The sequence below is a fragment of the Theropithecus gelada genome, chromosome 2, assembly GCF_003255815.1.
Source record: "Theropithecus gelada isolate Dixy chromosome 2, Tgel_1.0, whole genome shotgun sequence".
Lineage (NCBI taxonomy): Eukaryota > Metazoa > Chordata > Mammalia > Primates > Cercopithecidae > Theropithecus > Theropithecus gelada.
Window position 1 is genome coordinate 162,033,556 of NC_037669.1, and position 18,331 is coordinate 162,051,886.

At 43.1% G+C, this 18,331-nt stretch overlaps 2 protein-coding genes and 1 non-coding gene across 5 annotated transcripts in view; 1 reads left to right on the plus strand and 2 right to left on the minus strand.

Annotated features, from left to right (window-relative positions):
• Positions 1–1,660, minus strand: part of METTL6 (methyltransferase like 6) — a 17,792-nt gene extending 16,132 nt beyond the window's left edge. The window contains exons 1-2 of one of the 3 annotated variants that reach the window (XM_025377148.1): positions 1,522–1,660; positions 397–744 (exon numbers count right to left, since the gene is read on the minus strand). In XM_025377148.1, the coding sequence (XP_025232933.1) occupies positions 397–621 (225 nt within the window). In that variant the 5' untranslated portion in view covers positions 622–744; positions 1,522–1,660. Of the gene's footprint in view, positions 1–396; positions 745–1,493 lie in introns of all 3 variants that reach the window. The other 2 variants (XM_025377147.1, XM_025377149.1) reach the window with 2 other exon arrangements.
• Positions 1,145–17,382, plus strand: EAF1 (ELL associated factor 1). The gene is made up of 6 exons (XM_025377146.1): positions 1,145–2,002; positions 4,357–4,451; positions 6,847–6,983; positions 9,098–9,288; positions 11,143–11,376; positions 13,854–17,382. The coding sequence occupies exons 1-6, from the start codon at positions 1,633–1,635 to the stop codon at positions 13,898–13,900; spliced, it is 1,074 nt and encodes a 357-aa protein (XP_025232931.1). The 5' UTR covers positions 1,145–1,632; the 3' UTR covers positions 13,901–17,382.
• Positions 7,873–7,979, minus strand: LOC112619805. The gene has a single exon (XR_003118308.1). It is a non-coding gene; the product is annotated as a U6 spliceosomal RNA (small nuclear RNA).
• Positions 17,383–18,331: the final 949 nt, after the last annotated feature.

Sequence of the window (18,331 nt, forward strand, 5' to 3'; positions counted from 1 at the left end):
ACTCTCCCTAGGAATGCAATACACAGCACACCTCTTCACATTTTTTTTTTTTTTTTTTTTTTTTGAGACATAGTCTCGCTCTGTCACCAGGTTGGAGTGCAATGGCGCGATCTCGGCTCACTGCCATCTCTGCCTCCCGGGTTCAAGCGATTCTCCTGCCTCAGCCTCCCAAGTAGCTGGGACGATAGGCGTGCACCACCACACCTATCTAATTTTTGTATTTTTAGTAAAGACAGGGTTTCATCATGTTGGCCAGGATAGTCTCAATCTCTTGACCTCGTGATCCGCCTGCCTCGGCCTCCCCAGGTACTGGGATTACAGGCATGAGCCACCGCACTGGGCCCTCTTCACATTTTAAATTAAGAACAGCTCAGATAAGGCGTAATATTAGCTTACCTCTCTACATGATCTTAGCTCCTCAAACTCTCTGGTGGTCCAGTGTCTGTCTTTGAAGAAATTAGTGCTATTTCTTTTGTAAAAAAGATCCCAGTTTTTCTGAGCCTCTTGTTCCAATTTGTGCTGTTTAAAATCAGACACCAAAGTTCGGTCTCTTTTCAGTTTCTCCTCTTCTTCAGAGCTGAGAACCCTTGCCTGCAGCCCCTTCCTTGGCAAAGAAGTCATCTCAGAAACTGAAGGTAACACTTAACACAGCTGAAGATTCTCCATCCCCAAATAATATGAATCCATGCTAATGGATCAGATGCATTTCCTCAGGTGAGTTTCACGCCTCAAACAGCACAGGGGCTTCGCAGACAAAAGAATGAGATTCTGGTTAGTGGTTCTAGAACGGTTCAAGACGCCAGGTTCAATTCACCAAATGTTTATGAGATGCAGACTGTACAAAAAAAAAAATCCTCCCCGCTATATGAGAGGTCACAAAGAAGACAAAGACAACAGTCCCTAACTTCAGAGGGCTTAAATTAATTCAGTGGCCAGGACTATCTCATGCACCATACTTTTATTCAAACCAGATGAGTCAACTATTACAATAAATCGATTTAGTTTAGAAAAAAAAAGGACGCTCTCACGAACTGACTGGGAAACCTTGCGAAGAAAATATTACTCAATTTTCGGTGCCCGCGAAAGGGGTGACTTAAAAACCACAATGGACTTAACTGGAAGCGGGTGGTCAATTGCCAGATACAAGTGAGGTCACCGTTTCCCAAGGGTCGGAGCTCCGTTTTTTCGGGGTAAATGAAGCTAAGCCTGGGTGGGCTCATTTCCTGACCGCACTCACAAGAGGCTGTCGTAGGAACCAGAGGGAACGTCACTTTTCAGGGACTGAGGCCCTCGCACCGCCATCACCGCGCAAAGTGGAGAAAGAGACCCAGTGACGCGTGGCTGAGGTCCCGAGGATCCCTCTCAGGACACTCAGGATAGACTAGGCCGCATGGGCCCCTGGACCCTGAGGAGGGCGTCCATGATGGCTAGCCGACCCGCGTTAATCTAGTCAGCCACGCTCAGGGATCACCATCATCAGTTCCTAAATTCACCTGTAGGGGTAGGGCCAGGCGCACTCACCCTACAGCCAGCCCCAGATCTCGGAGGCAGAATATGGGATGAACTGCGAAACAACCCTGAGTCAATTCTGAGGATCACAAATTGGGAATCTCCGGGAGGAGTTCTTTCGCCATGGCACCGCCCCCGCCACTTCCGCTAGGAACCCGGAAGTTCCTACCCGACGCCGGAAGTCCCGGGGCCTTGTCCGTTCAGACTCTTCCTTTATCCCGAGGCAGAGAACAGGACTTGCTTCTGGACCCGGGTGGGTGCCGGCTTTGCTCTCCTTGCCCCCTAGAGCGGTGTCCCGGGAGCACAGTCCTCCCAGACGCCAGCGCCGGAAGCTCCGATCGCGGCTGCGCCAGGAGAGCGCCGATCTGGGTGCGAGGCCGGTGCGGGGCCATGAATGGGACCGCGAACCCGCTGCTGGACCGCGAGGAACATTGCCTGAGACTCGGGGAGAGCTTCGAGAAGCGACCGCGGGCCTCCTTTCACACTATTCGTTGTAAGTCAGCGCTCCCCACGGTTCCCTTCGGCCGCTCAAGCCGCCACATGTCAACCTTGACTCCTTCCTTTCTTCCCTCGGCCCTTCAGATTCCAGGGAACCCCCTGCCAGCGTCAGTTACTTTCTCTCGAACCCCCAATCCTTTGGGACCTCGAGTTGGCCCTTCTTTTACCCAGATTATTTCTCCCAAATCTTCGTCACTCCCTACTATTCTTCTACTTTATAGTCTCAAACACTAGTTCCAAAGGTCTTTGGCCTCGTTTTGGTTCCATCCCTCCCCTCCCCCGACGTCGCCCCTAAGGCAAACCTCCCTCCCCCAAGGCAAACCTCCCTCCCCCAAGGCAAACCTCCCCCCTCTTATCCGGGTCCACTTCGTCCTCGAAACCCCTCCCCTCCTTTCCAATGCTCCCATCAGGGTTCTCCACAGTTAAAAGACGCTTCTTGTTTATTACGACCCTCATCCACTCCCTCCGAACCCCTTCTCTTCCCTGCTTTCCTCCTCCGACTTGGTTCTGGACTCCCAGATACTGCGCTTTGTCCCCTTTACAGCCAAAGAATTGGCATCCTCTCTGCGCCTCAGAGTTTTCTTCCATCTCCTTTCTGTGCTTCATTTTTGACTTGGATGTCTTTTGAGGTCACCTATACCATACGGGCTTTTCCTCCAGACCAAGTTCCTTGTGGGTAAAGAGTCAAATCAGAGTTCGTGAGCCTGGGATAGGTTAAAGATTGGTCTATGTTTGGAAGCAGAAGAGAGCAGGCGTAAGGAATGTCGAAATAGTCATTATGCCAGACCTTTTTCTACATGATTATAGACTCTGTTGAGAGTGCACTTCCACCCTATGTCCTGGGTGAAGGTTTGGCAGTTAGGAATTGGCTGACAGAGCATCCCTCCGTGATTCATGAACTTCTGGTTTCCGTGGCGCTAACGCTGTTGTTAAGACTTGTTTTTGTCAGAGGACCTGATTGATGTGACTCAACACATGTGAAGAGGGCGTCTTAGATAATGAAATCCCATCTTTGTGTAGTCACTTGCCATGCCATTACTATGCTTCCTACTGACAGCAGATCCAGCTCTTTCAGAGAGGAGATTGGGAATGAGATAAGAACATCATTTCCTGAAGCGTTTACTAAGTTGATGTTCTCTTTTGGTGAAGGGCAATGTGGAATTTAAATCATACAGTTCATGTGTGCACCTGCCCTGCAGTTTGAGGCAGATGTGAATGTGAATTAAGATGGCTATTCATGTTGTACTCTAACTGCAGTTTAGAAACACGAGCAGGATAACTTGTGGAGATACAGTTAAGTTGTCTGCTATGAACTACAGAATTGTCTTGGTTAAAGCTGCAGAACTGGCTGAGAGTGGTGGCTGACACTATAATCCCAGTACTTTGGGAGGCCGAGGCGGGCAGATAGCTTGAGCCCAGGAGTTTGAGACCAGCCTGGGCAGCGTAGGCCCATCACTATTTAAAAAAAAAGAAAGAAAGAAAAAAAACAGCTATGGAACTTGAGTATGGCAAATCCTAATTTTGACAGTTTCTATGCAGAGTGAAATCAGCTTTTGATGATGCTGTGGCCTTTCATATTTCATAGAGTTTACAGTCACAGGATCTTTTTCATATGCTGTTACTTTTGATCCTCACAACCCTAAAAAAGCAACTTATTATGGATGATGAGATCTTAATTTTCATCTCTCCCTTGGGAGAAGGGAATATCTTTAATAAAATGGCCTGTAAATTCTTTTTTCCCCCTAGAATAATCCAAAAGGGGTCAGAGGAAAAGTTTGTAGAGGTGCAGATGAAACAGGATTGTCCCTGAGTTGGTAATAATAGAAACTGGATAATGGTACACCAGGGCTCATTGTACGATTTTCTCTACTTTTGTATATCTGAAGTTTTCCATAATGAAACCTGTTTTTAAGAATTCTGAATTATTTTTATTTTTCATTCATCTGAGTAATAACAAATTTAATTCTTTTTTTTTTTTGAGATGGAGTCTCACTCTGTCACCCGGGCTTGGAGTGCAGTGGCCGGATCTCAGCTCACTGCAAGCTCCGCCTCCCGGGTTCCCGCCATTCTCCTGCCTCAGCCTCCCGAGTAGCTGGGACTACAGGCGCCGCCACCACGCCCGGCTAGTTTTTTGTATTTTTTAAGTAGAGACGGGGTTTCACCGTGTTAGCCAGGATGGTCTCGATCTCCTGACCTCGTGATCCGCCCGCCTCGGCCTCCCAAAGTGCTGGGATTACAGGCTTGAGCCACCGCGCCCGGCCCACAAATTTAGTTCTTAAATGGAGATGTCCAGGAGGCCCTTATTATAAGTAACCTGGTGGGTAAGTGTTTTCTTTCCTTTCCCTTTAGATGATTTTAAACCAGCATCTATAGACACTTCCTGTGAAGGAGAGCTTCAAGTTGGCAAAGGAGATGAAGTCACAATTACACTGCCACATATCCCTGTGAGTTTATTTCATTGTTTTTTTAAATGTAGGATCACAATGGATCTTCATCTTTTATGTTATTGCAATTTAAACTTACTACTTTTAAAAATGTTTAGATTTCTAAAGGAAAAAAGGAATTTTGGGGAGTGGGGTGGGGTAGACTTCATGCTAGGCAGGTGCTTGATTTAAAAAATTCTTGTAATCTTAGCACTTTGGGAGGTGGAAGTGGGTAGATAGCTTGAGTTCAGGAGTTCAAGACCAGCCTGGGCAACATGGTGAAACCCCGTCTGTACCAAAAATACAAAAAAATTAGCTGGGGGTGATGGCGCATGTCTGTAGTCCCAGCTGCTTGGGAAGCTGAGGTGGGAGGATCACTTGAGCTGGGAGGTAGAGGTTGCAGTAAGCCAAGATCACGCCACTGCACTCCAGCCTGGGCGATGGAATGAGACTCCCTCTCAAAAATAAAAGATTATTCAAGATTCAAGATTATTCATCATTTTCCCCAATCTTCCTTTTCCCCTATCTGCCACTAAGTAGACAAGGTTCCTGTCTGGACACCTAGCCCCTCTTTTAGATATAGCTTTTCTCCCAAGCAACTCCAGAGAGAAAAGCCTTAGGTGCCCTGCTGATTATACGGCCACAACAGCTCAGGAGTGTGAGGCAACCAAGCCAGGAGTTAAGGCAGGCAAGAGCCAGAGATTGACACACTCAGCTGATTTAGGGATGAAGAACTAAATTGAAAGCTGGATTATGAACCCTTGCAAGGCCGGGCGCGGTGGCTCACGCCTGTAATCCCAGCACTTTGGGAGGCCGAGGCGGGCGGATCACGAGGTCAGGAGATCCAGACCATCCTGGCTAACACGGTGAAACCCCGTCTCTACTAAAAATGCAAAAAATTAGCCGGGCGAGGCGGCGGGCGCCTGTAGTCCCAGCTACTCGGGAGGCTGAGGCAGGAGAATGGCGTGAACCCGGGAGGCGGAGCTTGCAGTGAGCCGAGATCGCGCCACTGCACTCCAGCCTGGGCGACTAAGCGAGACTCTGTCTCAAAAAAAAAAAAAAAAAAAAAAAAAGAACCCTTGCAGAGAAAGACTTTTGTGAAGCCCTACCCAAGGCAGCACTAATGACAAAGCACCAAAGGGTCACATGATGCTCTTAGCGAACATGTTTTATTGCATGTCACACCCCTGTTCTGGAACATAAGTTCTTGGTAGCTGGTGATAGAATGAAAAGTCTCTGGACAGAGAGATCTGGAAAGCTTTGTGCTGAGGAAAAATTGCCCATTCAAACTGCTATTTGATTACTCGTTGCCTTTTGCAAGTTACATCATCTCCCTTTGGACCTTAGTTTCCCATATGTAAAATGAAAGGTTTAGATAAATGGTCCCTAAAGTCCTTTCTAGCTCTATATTTTTACTATATAAATAAGGAGTCAAAGAGCCAAGCGGTTTTTTTTTATTCTAAGCAAGGTACTAAATACTATATTCAACAAATATTAATCAAACGCCTCCCACACGCTGGCCCATTACTAGGCATGAAGAATACAACCTTGGACAAAACAAGCACATTTCTTGCCCTTGTGGAGCTTATGGTCTGGAGTTTAAATAAACACAAGAAAATATAGCTGTTATTCTACAAAATCTTACTTCCTTAAGGAAGTAAGCTGTGAGCAGATCTGGAGGTTCGGTCATTTAAAGAGAGGGGGCAGGATATAGCTGGCGGGAAGCCTTGTTAAAGCCCGGAGGCAGGAGAGAGTTTGAGGATCAGAGAGAAGCCAGTTGCCTTCTGCTCCGAAGCACATGTGCAGGGGAGTATGCGGCAGGGTGAGGTGGAGAGCCAGGGAAGGGCCGGGTAGTGCAAGGCCAAGTGGCTAGTTTAAAGATTTTATCCTTTGACTTGAGAGCAATTGAGGAGTGACTGAAAGGCTTAGGCAGATGAGTGACATGATTTATTTTTTCTGAGCCAACCAGGATAATGATCTTCTCTTGGAAAATGCTCTGTTGGTTGCTTGACATGAGAAGGGGAAACCCTGGTCTCTCTAATGACAAAGAAGTAAAGAGATCACTCACAAAGTAAAGAGATCACTCACAGTTTTACTATACAGAGATAACTCTGCTTAGTATAGTGCAAGTAATGGTTAATTAATTTTTCTCTCTCAGAATGTATATAGTAATTTAAAATTTTTGTACTACCTTTTTGATTACTTAGAATGTGTTACACATTCACAGATGCTTGCTATATTATTTCTCCTTTATTTTTGCCTGGGAAACCAGGAGTTAAAAATAGAAATCGGTTCAACCTATTCTTTTTGAATAGCTCTGATGAAAGATTTCATCAGGTAGAGTCATCTATAAATTCAGTTGATATTCATGACTGGTATGTTTAGTTTGATCATCTTATACTTTTGTGGCAAATAGGGATCCACACCACCCATGACTGTGTTCAAGGGGAACAAACGGCCTTACCAGAAAGACTGTGTGCTTATTATTAATCATGACACTGGTGAATATGTGCTGGAAAAACTCAGTAGCAGCATTCAGGTGAAGAAAACAAGGTATGTAATAGCCAGATGCAGGTTTATGTCATGTTTCCAAACCTCTGTTATCTATTCAGTTTTTATAAGGTTGTGAACATCTGCTTGCTCATAGTGTTCTATCAGTAGTCTTAACTCTACCTGTGTCTTCTCAGACAAATCAGTAAAATATGTCTTCCTCAAATGCAATAAAAAGAAATAATGTTTTTAAGACCTAAAACATGGGAACCATTAGGGAAAGGGATATACTTTATAATTAAGCCAATTTTGTTAATCTCGTGATTGCTACAGTACCACCCAAGGGATAACTTATAAACTTACAATTATGAAGTAATAATATATACTATACTTAATTGGAGTGAAAACATTAATTTTTTTACAAGATACATTTGAGATCACTATAATACCAAAATAAAACTTTGCCTATTTTTAAATATAGTGAACTCTTTAATTCAACAGTTATTACATGTCTAAAATGAAGCCAGTTAAATAGTTTATTTGAAAATAAAAATTCATTCTCTAAATAGAAATAACCTAGTGGTTCTATTTGTTACCATATAATACAGTTTTTTGTTTTTTTGGGTTTTTTTTTGTTAAGAGTCGAGGTCTCTTGCTCTGTCACCCAGGCTGGAGTACAGTGGCATGATCATAGCTCACTTATAATACAGTAATTATTATTATACAGTCATTAAATTGTAAAGATTGTAACAACCTGATGTTTTTTGTTTATGCTTCATTAAGCCATTTTTTTCATTCACTCATTCCACAGAAAATAAAAATAGGTACCATTTATTGAGGGAGCATCATGTCCCAGGCACTCTGCTAGATGCTTTATATGCATTGTTTTATCTAACAAGTAATTTTTAGAAAGGTGCTATTATTATTATTATTTTGTTTTACTTCTTTTGTTAAAAATACAGAATCCTTCATGAATATGTATGTCATGCTTGTGCAGGGGCCCTGCTAATCTTCTCTGAATCGTTCCAATTTTAGTATATGTGCTGCCGAAGCAAGTACGAAAGGTGCTACTATTATCTTTAAAAAAAAAAAAAGATACGGAGACTGAGGGTTAGAAAGCTTGACCTACCCCAGAGAGTATGTTGCAGAATCCCTTGCTCCTGTCCTGCCACTCTATTTGTATTCATTACCTATAGTGAACCAGGTACTACTGTTATTTCTCCAATATCTGATGGTTATGGTATATTCCCTTACTACGCAGTGTGATACGGGAACTCACAGTATCATATCACCTAGATGATATGCAGAATCTCAACACCTATTAGATCTGAATCTGCAGAGATCACCAAGTGATTTGTGCATATACAGAAGTTTTAGAAGCACCGGGCTAGTCCATTTACAAAAGAAATTGTTAACTGATAGAATATTCTCAGCTTGGGGTGGAATTCTGCTTGTCTGTGAGCAAGAGCTGGCATGTGATGAAATGAACAAGCAGTATATAGATAATGGAAAATTTGCAAGCTGGGCAGTATTTTAAGAGCTACTTTATTTAGGAGCTCATGCACTCATGATTATAACTACATAATGATGTTTCGGTCAATAGTGACCTCCATGTATGACAGTGGTCCCTTAAGATTCTAATGGAGCATGTATGGAAACCTGATATATGGCACTTGATATTGGCATTGCAGATCAAGTAGGGGAAATGATTGATATTCAGTAATGGTGGTGGGACATTTGGGTTTTCATGTGAAAAAATTATATGCTATCTAGGTTTGTGTAAGTACACTCTGCTGTTTGCAGGATGAAATCACCTCATGATGCAATTCTCAGAACTTACCCTCATTGTTAAGGGATGCTGTGAATGTATTTTCTACTAGTAAAATGGATTCTCACAGTTGCATTGTATCCTACATTTGTTTGCTATACATTTGAGCTCATCGAGGGCAGTAAATATTCTATTCATCTATCTCTGATACATAACATAGTAGTGGATTACAGTAGACACTCAAATGTTGAATGAATAGCTCACATGATAAAATCGCAAATATCAATATTTTGAAGTGGTCTGGAAAGAGTATGGGGTTCTACAGAGACTTACGAGTTTTCAGTCACCTGGACAAATTTGAGAACCACTGTTTTTGCCCTTCTAATTTAATGCCTGTATCTCCTTTCAGAGCTGAGGGCAGCAGTAAAATCCAGGCCCGAATGGAACAGCAGCCCACTCGTCCTCCACAGACGTCACAGCCACCACCACCTCCACCACCTATGCCATTCAGAGCCCCAACGAAGCCTCCAGTTGGACCCAAAACTTCTCCCTTGAAAGATAACCCCTCACCTGAACCTCAGTTGGATGACATCAAAAGAGGTAGAGAACGTTTTCTGGATCCATGATAGCAACTTGGAGTAGAGTGTTGATTTCCTTGTGGAGATCACATGGCTGCTGTATTGATACGGTGGCTGGGGCATTCAATGCCATCAAAAAAATGTCTGCAGAGCTCACTGTTCAGAGATGGGGAGGGTGGGGGCTTCTACCATTTATCTCATTTGACAAGGGTGAGTCCTGGAATAGTGACTTGAGTTTGTGGCTATCTTGGTAGCATTCTGCTTAGAGGCTTAGGATTTAAACAAGCATGACTTCCATCTAAAGCTACATATGGCTCCATATGGCATATCCAAGGCTCCGGAGAAAGGAAGGATTCTAGGTGTTGGAGGTGAAAACTAAGCGTAGGTGGCAACATTTCTGAGCTTTACATTGGTATAGAGGCTGGAGGAGCTGACCATGGTGCTGCACCCTTGTAGTTTCAGCTACCGTGAGACAGGAAGATCGCTTGAAATTGGGAGTTCGAGGCTACAGTGTGCTATGATCGTGCCTGTTGGTACTGTTGGTAGCTACTGAACTCCAGCCTGGGCAATAACATCTCTTTTTTGGGGAAAAAAATCAAGGATTAAAGTGCCGTTTAAAATACCATAAGCAAATGTTCTGTGCTAACAGGAAGTGTGTAAATATGAAAGAGGCCATGAGGACCCATAGAAACAGATACTCTCCTACAAAGACTTAAAGGTCTGGTTTGGTTCTCTCCACTGCAAACCCGAGACAAAGAAGGTTACCTTGGCTATCTCCTTCACACGATGAATGGTTTTAGTCCTCCAGACTCTTTAGAAGTTGTGAGGCCAAGTGTCATATTTCATATTTATAAGTTTTATAAAACAGCTAAATCCATAATAATAGTAGGGAAAGGTAAAGAGTTGTCCCTGGGAAGTTTGCCTTTTCTACCCTGTAGAACAGCTGCAGACATCACTCTGCATTGTGCACAGTTGTTTTGTCCCTTGTTTTTTTTTTCCTCATGGATACTGGAATGCTGTTACAGAAGTTTTCACTTAGGTTGAATAGGAATCAGAGCATGAGTGGTTAGTTGTTGCCAATTACGCTTAAAGGAGCCATAGCCATTTAAGGCCACATGGTGTGTGTGCTTGGACAGGAAAATCTGGCACCTTTTTTGAAATGGTTAGTTAACATTGAAATGGTTAGGTAAGGCTTGTTTTTCCTTCCCTAGTTTATATCTGTAAAAAATGCAGTACCTGACAGGCATGGCTGTCAGTCAGATATGTGAAGAGGAAGAATGTTGTTTTACTATTTGTCTGTAGTCACCGTGGTTCTTCCTGCAAGCCTCCATTTATTTATGGGACATGAGAGCTGGAAAGGACCTTAGAGGCTGTCTGGCTTTCATTTTTCCAGAGTGGCTTAGAAAATTCATTGACTTCTACCTGGGTGTCACTGCTGGTTAGAGGTAAATCCAAAACAAGCATTCAGACCTTTCAACTCCTAGTCAGATATTTTTCAACCACTTTACATAATATTTGTCTTCTCTTATGTGGGAATTACACTTGTATCCCATAGTTCATAATATTCATAATTTTCCTTTTAGTAGATAAAGGCAAATGGACTTAATTAATTTCTTACACAGAACAGCCATTATTCTGAAACAGTCTTGCTTTTTGTTTATTTTGAGTGAATTTAATGTTTCCATTGTGTCTCTGGAAACAGGTTGTGTTTTGGTTTTGGTAATTTTGTTTGTATGTTTTTTAAGGAATTTTAAGGACTTTGTTTTAAATTATTTCTTATTGCTGTTGGTTTTGCTGATTTACTAGTTATAGAAGCTCCAATGCACTGCCTTGAAAACGGCTGCTGTGCTGATCCACATCATACCATTTATTCCAGAGCTAAGGGCTGAAGTTGACATTATCGAACAGATGAGCAGCAGCAGTGGGAGCAGCTCTTCAGACTCTGAGAGCTCTTCGGGAAGTGATGACGACAGCTCCAGCAGTGGAGGCGAGGACAATGGCCCAGCCTCTCCTCCGCAACCTTCACACCAGCAGCCCTACAACAGTAGGCCTGCCGTTGCCAACGGAACCAGCCGGCCACAAGGAAGCAACCAGCTCATGAACACCCTCAGTAAGTGTGTGCCCCCTTTTATGACTGAGAGAGGGCCATAGGTACAGCTTCTATTTATCCTATGCCAGAACTTACAAACCTAAAGATGTTTAAGGCATAGGAGAGGATCTTGTTAAAAATAATTTGGAGCAGAAAGGTGTGAGTTACTAAACAGTAAAAAAGGGAAATGAGATGAAAAATCTGTTCTTTCTATTTCTATTCCCTACTGGCTCATACCGGTGTGTGTGAATTCTGGAAAACACTAAAACATGAACAGGTAGGCGTTTTTGCTTTTATACCAGGCTTTCGGGGAGCTACCTGCCACCATACCGCTCTCTGCCTGTTGGTTTTTCTTTTTTTTTGGAGACGGAGTCTCACTCTATCGCCCAGATTGGAGTGCAGTGGTGCAATCTTGGCTTACTGCAACCTCCACCTCTTGGGTTCAAGCGATTCTCCTGCTTCAGATTCCCAAGTAGCTGGGATTACAAGCATGTCCCACTACACCTGGCTAATTTTTGTATTTTTATTAGAGATGGGGTTTTGCCATGTTGGCCAGGCTGGTCTCCAACTCCTGGCCTCAAATATCTGCCTGCCTCGGCCTCCCAAAGTGCTGGGATTACAGGTGTAAACCACCACACCTGGCCTATCTTGAACTTTTATAAAAAAGAATCTGCTGTCCCCAGACAGTGTGGTGGCTTTTTTTTTCCTTTCCTTCAGACAGAGTCTTGCTGTGTTGTCCAGGCTGGAGTGCAGTGGCATGATCTTTTTATTTTTTTGTAGAGACAGGGTTTCGCCATGTTGCCGAGGCTGGTCTCAAACTCCTAGACTCAAGCGATCCACCTACCTTGGCTTCCCAAAGTGCCGAGATTATAGGCATGAGCCACCACACCCGGCCATTTTAAACATTTTCAGTGGAGACAAGGTCTTACTGTTTTGCCCAGGCTGGTCTTGAACTCCTCCTGAGTACAAGTAATCTCCCCAACTCCTGAAGTGCTGGGATTACAAGCATGAGCCACCATGCCCGGCCTCAGTGGCTTTTAATGCAGTTGATACTAAAGTAAAACAGGAAAACAAGAACAAAAATTTATTTGTTTTGAAGGTGAGCAGAGGGCTAATTTTCTATGCTTTTCTCTCTTTGGAACCCTGATGAATGTTCTCTCTTGGTACATCTTCCTTTGAGGAAGTTGGAAGGTCTAGAGGCAACAGTGGGGAAGTTAACCTAGTTAATCCAACTATTGTGGACCAGGCAGAGATAATCTCAACCTCAGCACTATGGACGGTTTGGACCAGATAAGTCTTCTTTATGGGAGGTTGTCCTGCACATTGTAGGATATTTAAGAGCATCCCTGACCTCTACCCCCTAGATGCCAGTACCAATCTCCTCCCACCTCCCCAGCCGCATGACAACCAAAAATATCTCAAGACATTGCCATATGTGCCCCATCTTTAACATAGACTGAAGTATATGAAGAAAATCTGGCATTGTAGGTAATTAGAAAAGGGGTGACCTCAGGATCAGACTCCCCAAAAGGGTTTCATGGACCCTAGAGTCCTCAAAATAGACTTTGAGGAGAACTGGCCTAGAGATTAGCAATTTGGAAATAAAGAAAATCCCTTTTGTTACAAGTGGTATCAACTGGGATTCTGTTATATGTATTCCTATTGTATTAGATTGAAATGTTGAGTAGTTATATTCTAAATTCTGCATAGTAAACAAGAATCTGGGCTTTGTAAAGCTCGTTAGTTCAGATTTGAAGTTTAAGATAACGTGACTATCCTGGACAGAGGTGTGCCGGAGCAGAAACTGCATTAGCATATTACTGGTGTTAACAGTATTCACCTTTCTTAATGAGAAGCCTACTGGATATTTTCTTAAGTTGCCTTTATAAAGCAACTTAATGTGATCAGTTCTACTGCATGGTGAATCAGTTATTTTAAATGTTTAAATGTTTTCTTTTTTTTTTTTTTTTTTGAGATGGAGTCTTGCTCTGTCGCCCAGGCTGGAGTGCAGTTGTGCAATCTTGGCTCACTGCAAGCTCCGCCTCCCAGGTTCAGTTGATTTCTCCTGCCTCAGCCTCCCGAGTGGTTGGGACTATAGGCATGTGCCACCATGCCTGGCTAATTTTTGTATTTTTAGTCGAGACAGGGTTTGACCAGGCTGGTCTCCAACTCCTGGCCTCAAATGATCTGCCCGCCTCGGCCTCCCAAAGTGCTGGGATTACAGGCATGAGCCACTACAAACCATTTAAAAGCTATCTAGCTTACTTCTCCTTTCCTCTACCCTAATAAGCAGTATTGTTGTGCGTTGCAGATAACCAAAAGCATCGTTTTGTTTCAGTGAGCCAAACTGGTTTTCTTCCCTAAGTTGAACTAACAAGGTTTTACTGTAGTGTGATAGCCAAGGCAATTAACCAAAAAAATTGTGAGGAAGTCATTTTCAAATTCTGTACTTTTGTTTGATTCTACAATTTTACTTTTTTTTTTTTTTTTTTTAATAGGAAATGACTTGCAGTTGAGTGAGTCTGGCAGTGACAGTGATGACTAGTGCTGGATCTTTCGAAATCTACTTTTTGGTGCACAAACATGCCACAAGACCGAGCTACTTTGGCGTGGTGTCCATTGCCAAGAGGAAAATGTTATGGATCAGTGACTGTAGTAGGAGTTTGAGGCTCTGGAGCTGTCACATATTCAAGTCTTTAACTTAGTGGTGATGGGTGATTTTCTTGTGTCATTTTTGAGCAATCTCATCTTTCAAAGTTTAAGTAGACCTGTAGAAGAGCTAACATAATTATATTTCTATTTAGTTAACATTGTTAATGAAAAACAGATAAATGTGCCCTGGTCTAGGTTACTCAAAGGCCATATCTTCACCAGGCCAGAGATTCAATTTTAAACCTCAGCAGCCATCCGTTTGGCCAAGTGGTTGGTACCAGTGAAATGAAAGTCTTTGAGGGGTAGGAGAGAGAGGGAAACCTCAAACTACATCATAGAAATATGTTAAAACCACTTTAAATTGTTGTCACAAAGTGGTAAGGAAGTTTTGTCTGACTCAGCCTGACAAGCCTAGATAGAAATGGACCTCAGAATACAGAATGGAGTCCTTGAGTGTCAGCTGGTGAGGACCATGGAGTCCTGTGAGCTCAACCTGTCATTTACAGACTAAGAAAGGGAAGTACACACCTGGCTTGTGGCCAGTCTTCTGCCCCCTCTCCGGGCTTTCCTCACTGTGTTCTCCCTTGAGTCTCATTTGTAGGAATCAAGAGATTCCTATACATGGGACTTTTAGATGTACATTGGCACTTTGATTAGATTCCAAAAGACAAAAGTGTTGGGTGCTTCTAGCTTGAATTCAGTCCCTAAATACATGAGGCTGGGTGAGCAGATGAAACCGGTAGCCACTGTGCTAATGCATGTGACTCCATTCAGTTGGGGCTTTTGGTTCCATGTGGATGCATACTAAGTATTCTTCAGTCAGTGGATTTTAGCAGGGGGAGGTAGGAGTGGAAGAGAGATGTGAAGAAACCTCTCCGAACAAATGAACCAGCAGTGAGTTTCTAAAAATCAGAATCTAGATAGAAGTTCTGCAATATGAAGTGAGCACATTCTTTGATCAGGCATATCTGTTCATGCTTTTGTACCACTGTTTGTACCTGACTCCCCAACCGATTTGTATTTTTTATATACAACTAGAAGAAAGTCACAAGATTGCCTTCTACAGTGTGCCGTTTCCAAATGGATCTGTTGTTGGAGGAAACTGGTCACTAGTCAATGTTCTATATTTGATGAATGTGTGATAAATCATCCTGTAATCAGTATGGAGTAGCCTGTTTTTGTAGTTTGGATGAGTATGTCCTGAGAAATTTCCATCCACTTTGGTTCAGTGGACATCAAGATAGTAATAATAATTTTTCCTCCACAGGTCCCTCCACTCATATGGCCTCTCCCTCCCCAGCTAGTGGACGGGAAGCAGTCTGGACAAAGGAAATAGGTGGTCTGTGGTGGGGGTTTTGGTCACAGTGAAACCTCATAGAGTCAACTGTTTCATCGTGATAGTGAGCCCAGAGCCCAGGGACCCACTGCCCAGCAGCATGCTCACACCATCTACCCTAGTGTAGGTAACAGGTCTACACTAGGACCCCGTGCTGGGCTCTCAGCCCATCATGAGATTTTGGTGGATTTAAAGGCAGGTAGGAACTTATTTATAGTGGATTGATAATTGCTTTATAATTCCTTGGTAATGACAGCTCAGGGAAGGTTTCGCAAGGTCACAATTAGGAGACTTGAATTGTTACTGGATGTAGGAATTGTTTCACTGCTCTTAACTTGCTCAAACTGGGGCAGGTTCTAGGAACTTGAACTAAAAATATCTATTTAAGCCTCTCTCTGTCTCTCTGCCCCACCAACTTTTCTCTGAAAGCCTTGATTTCCGTAGACAGAACTGTGGTTTTTGGCATGTTGAGTCAAGACATGTTTCTATAGGAAATGCTTGCATGGGGCACTGGCTTGGTGAGTCAAGCTTCCTGAGCTTCAGACCCTCTGTCCTGTCATCTGTCCTGCCCAACACCGTCTGGTTTTTCTCTAGCACGGCTTCAGTTTTGTTCTCTGCACAAAGCCTTTGGTGGTTCTGCCCTCTGCCCTCCAGCTTTACCCACCAGAGAAGGAATCTTTTCTTTTTGGAAGTCAAGAATTTGGTTTCACAGATGGCTTCTCACAGATGCCCTCCTGCCAGCCAAACCGGACTTGTTCTTCCTGCCTCTGTGCCTTCTCTCATTCTCCGTCTCTCTCCCTCCAAACCCCACTTCTGAGGCTCTGTGGGTGCCATCTTTGTGGACTCTTGTCTTTTTTTCAGCCCACATGGAGTGCCCTGTATGTACATACTGACCTTTTTTTTTTTTTTTTTGGCTTGAACTCTGGTTGGTATGAGCTCCTGAAAAGCAGGGACTGGGCTGGGTGTGGTGACTCATACCTGTAATCCCAGCACTTTGGGAGGCCGAGGTGGGAGGATTGCTTGAGTCTAGGAGTTTGAGACCAGCCTGGGCAACATTGTGAGACCGTGTTGCTACAAAAAAAAAAAAAAAAAAAGCAGGGACTGTCATTCTCATCTCTTCCCTGGGGTATCCACAGGAATGGACATTCAAATGGTTGTAGCCTGGCTGGGGAGAAGGCAGAGAAAACTCCCCAGCCAGTGAAGTGCAGTGGATAGACATAGGAAAACATTCCAGGCATTTGGAGACAGCTGAAAGTATCCATGCTGACTTTCATGATTTAGAAATCTTTAACTGAATTGTTAAAATTGCCTTTTCTTTGCGCTGTACAACGTCTACTGTACTGTGGGTCATTAGATGAGATGAAAGACTTAATTAAATCTGAAGTATCTGAGGTGCTTAGTAAGCCTTAGTAAAAGTTGTGATTGAGGAAACTTAATGCAAATGAACTAGATGTTTGTAATCATGCCACTCATTAACGATTTTATTTCTGTAGCAGAACCATTTTTTCTGTGTAAGGTATTAACATGTGTGTATGTGCTTCGGTTGTAGGAAAACTTGAAAATTCCAAAATCCCTATTTTCCTATTTGAGAAGCTGGTTCAGCAGGGTGTGGGTGTGGGGGTCTGTGTGCGTGTGTGTGGGTGTGTGTGTGTGTGTGTGTGTATGAATGATGTATTTATTACATTATTTTGAAAGAGAATTAGTGTGTTACGTGGATAATGTTATATACAGCCAAAGTGGATGTTTCTATTTGGCGAGGAAGGTAGGATTTCTGAAACTCAGGCCTTAACCAATAGGTTGGAAGACAAGACCAATTGAAGAGTTATGAAATGTGAGTTTTTGTTACTTCTGTTATTTCTGTCTTGGTTTCGTTGTCTCATTCTTTATTTTTAAAATCTTGTGCCTAAAAGTTTTTTTGCTTAATTGTGAGGTAGACATGCATGTTTACATTTATGTAAAATACTTGCTGTGTAAAGTATTTTTTGTTTGTTCTCTTAAAAGATCACTATATTTAAATAAAAGTGAAGGTCAGCAATACATTTAATATCTTGGTGGGTTTCATTTTCTTTTAGAAATCAGTGAGCAATATATGGTTCTTTTAAGAACCTTCTGTGCTTAAGGCTAAATAGCTAACTAAATGGATTCCTTTTTCATTTGGTGTTTATAATCGTTAGGAAGTATACCTCAGCTTTTAAAAGGTGTGACATTCAAAACTGAAGGATGAACTTCAGTTTTTAAAAGGTGTGAAGTTCACAACTGAATCACATCTGAGGCCATTTTACTTGGTCTGAAAAGGAAGGCTTAGTTTTGGGTCTGAGAACCATGCAACAGTTAAACTGAATCCCTAGACATATCCTATTGTCACTTTAGTTTACCAGATTCCTTCCGCCTCGAATGCCATGCTACACACACCTCTGACTCCCAGCTGACATTTGGCTAGAAGTGATCCTGCCCTCCTGCTTCCATTCTCCACTTCTGCTTCAGCAGTGCTCACATTTACCTGTGGTCTTGGCTCCCCTGCTACACTTCTAGGTGGGCAGTGGCCATATTCCTTTTTAATTTGCTGTAGTGTCTCTAGTGGGTGCTGAATACATTTGGATTGAATTAAATTACATGTTAAGTCTAGAAATCCTCTGCTACTTATTCTGCAACGTGCTTGTTCCCTCAGATGGCAACAGTAGTTAGACTTGAACCTTCTTAGTGGGGAAGTGGTGGTGTCCATCACTGAAGGGAGTTTTATCTTCAGTTAACTATTGCCACCGTAATGTTCTATAGCAAACCATCCCAAAACTCAGTGACTAATAAGCATTTATTTTGCTCCCAAGTCTAGGTTGGCTTTAGACTGGCCTTGGCTGGACAGTTCTGGTGTTGACTGGCTCCCTCATACACCTGACAGTTGAGTGAGGTTCAGCTGATCTAGGATGGCCTTGGCCAGCACAGTGGGGGCGACAGAACTATTGCCACCGTAATGTTCTGTAGCAAACCATC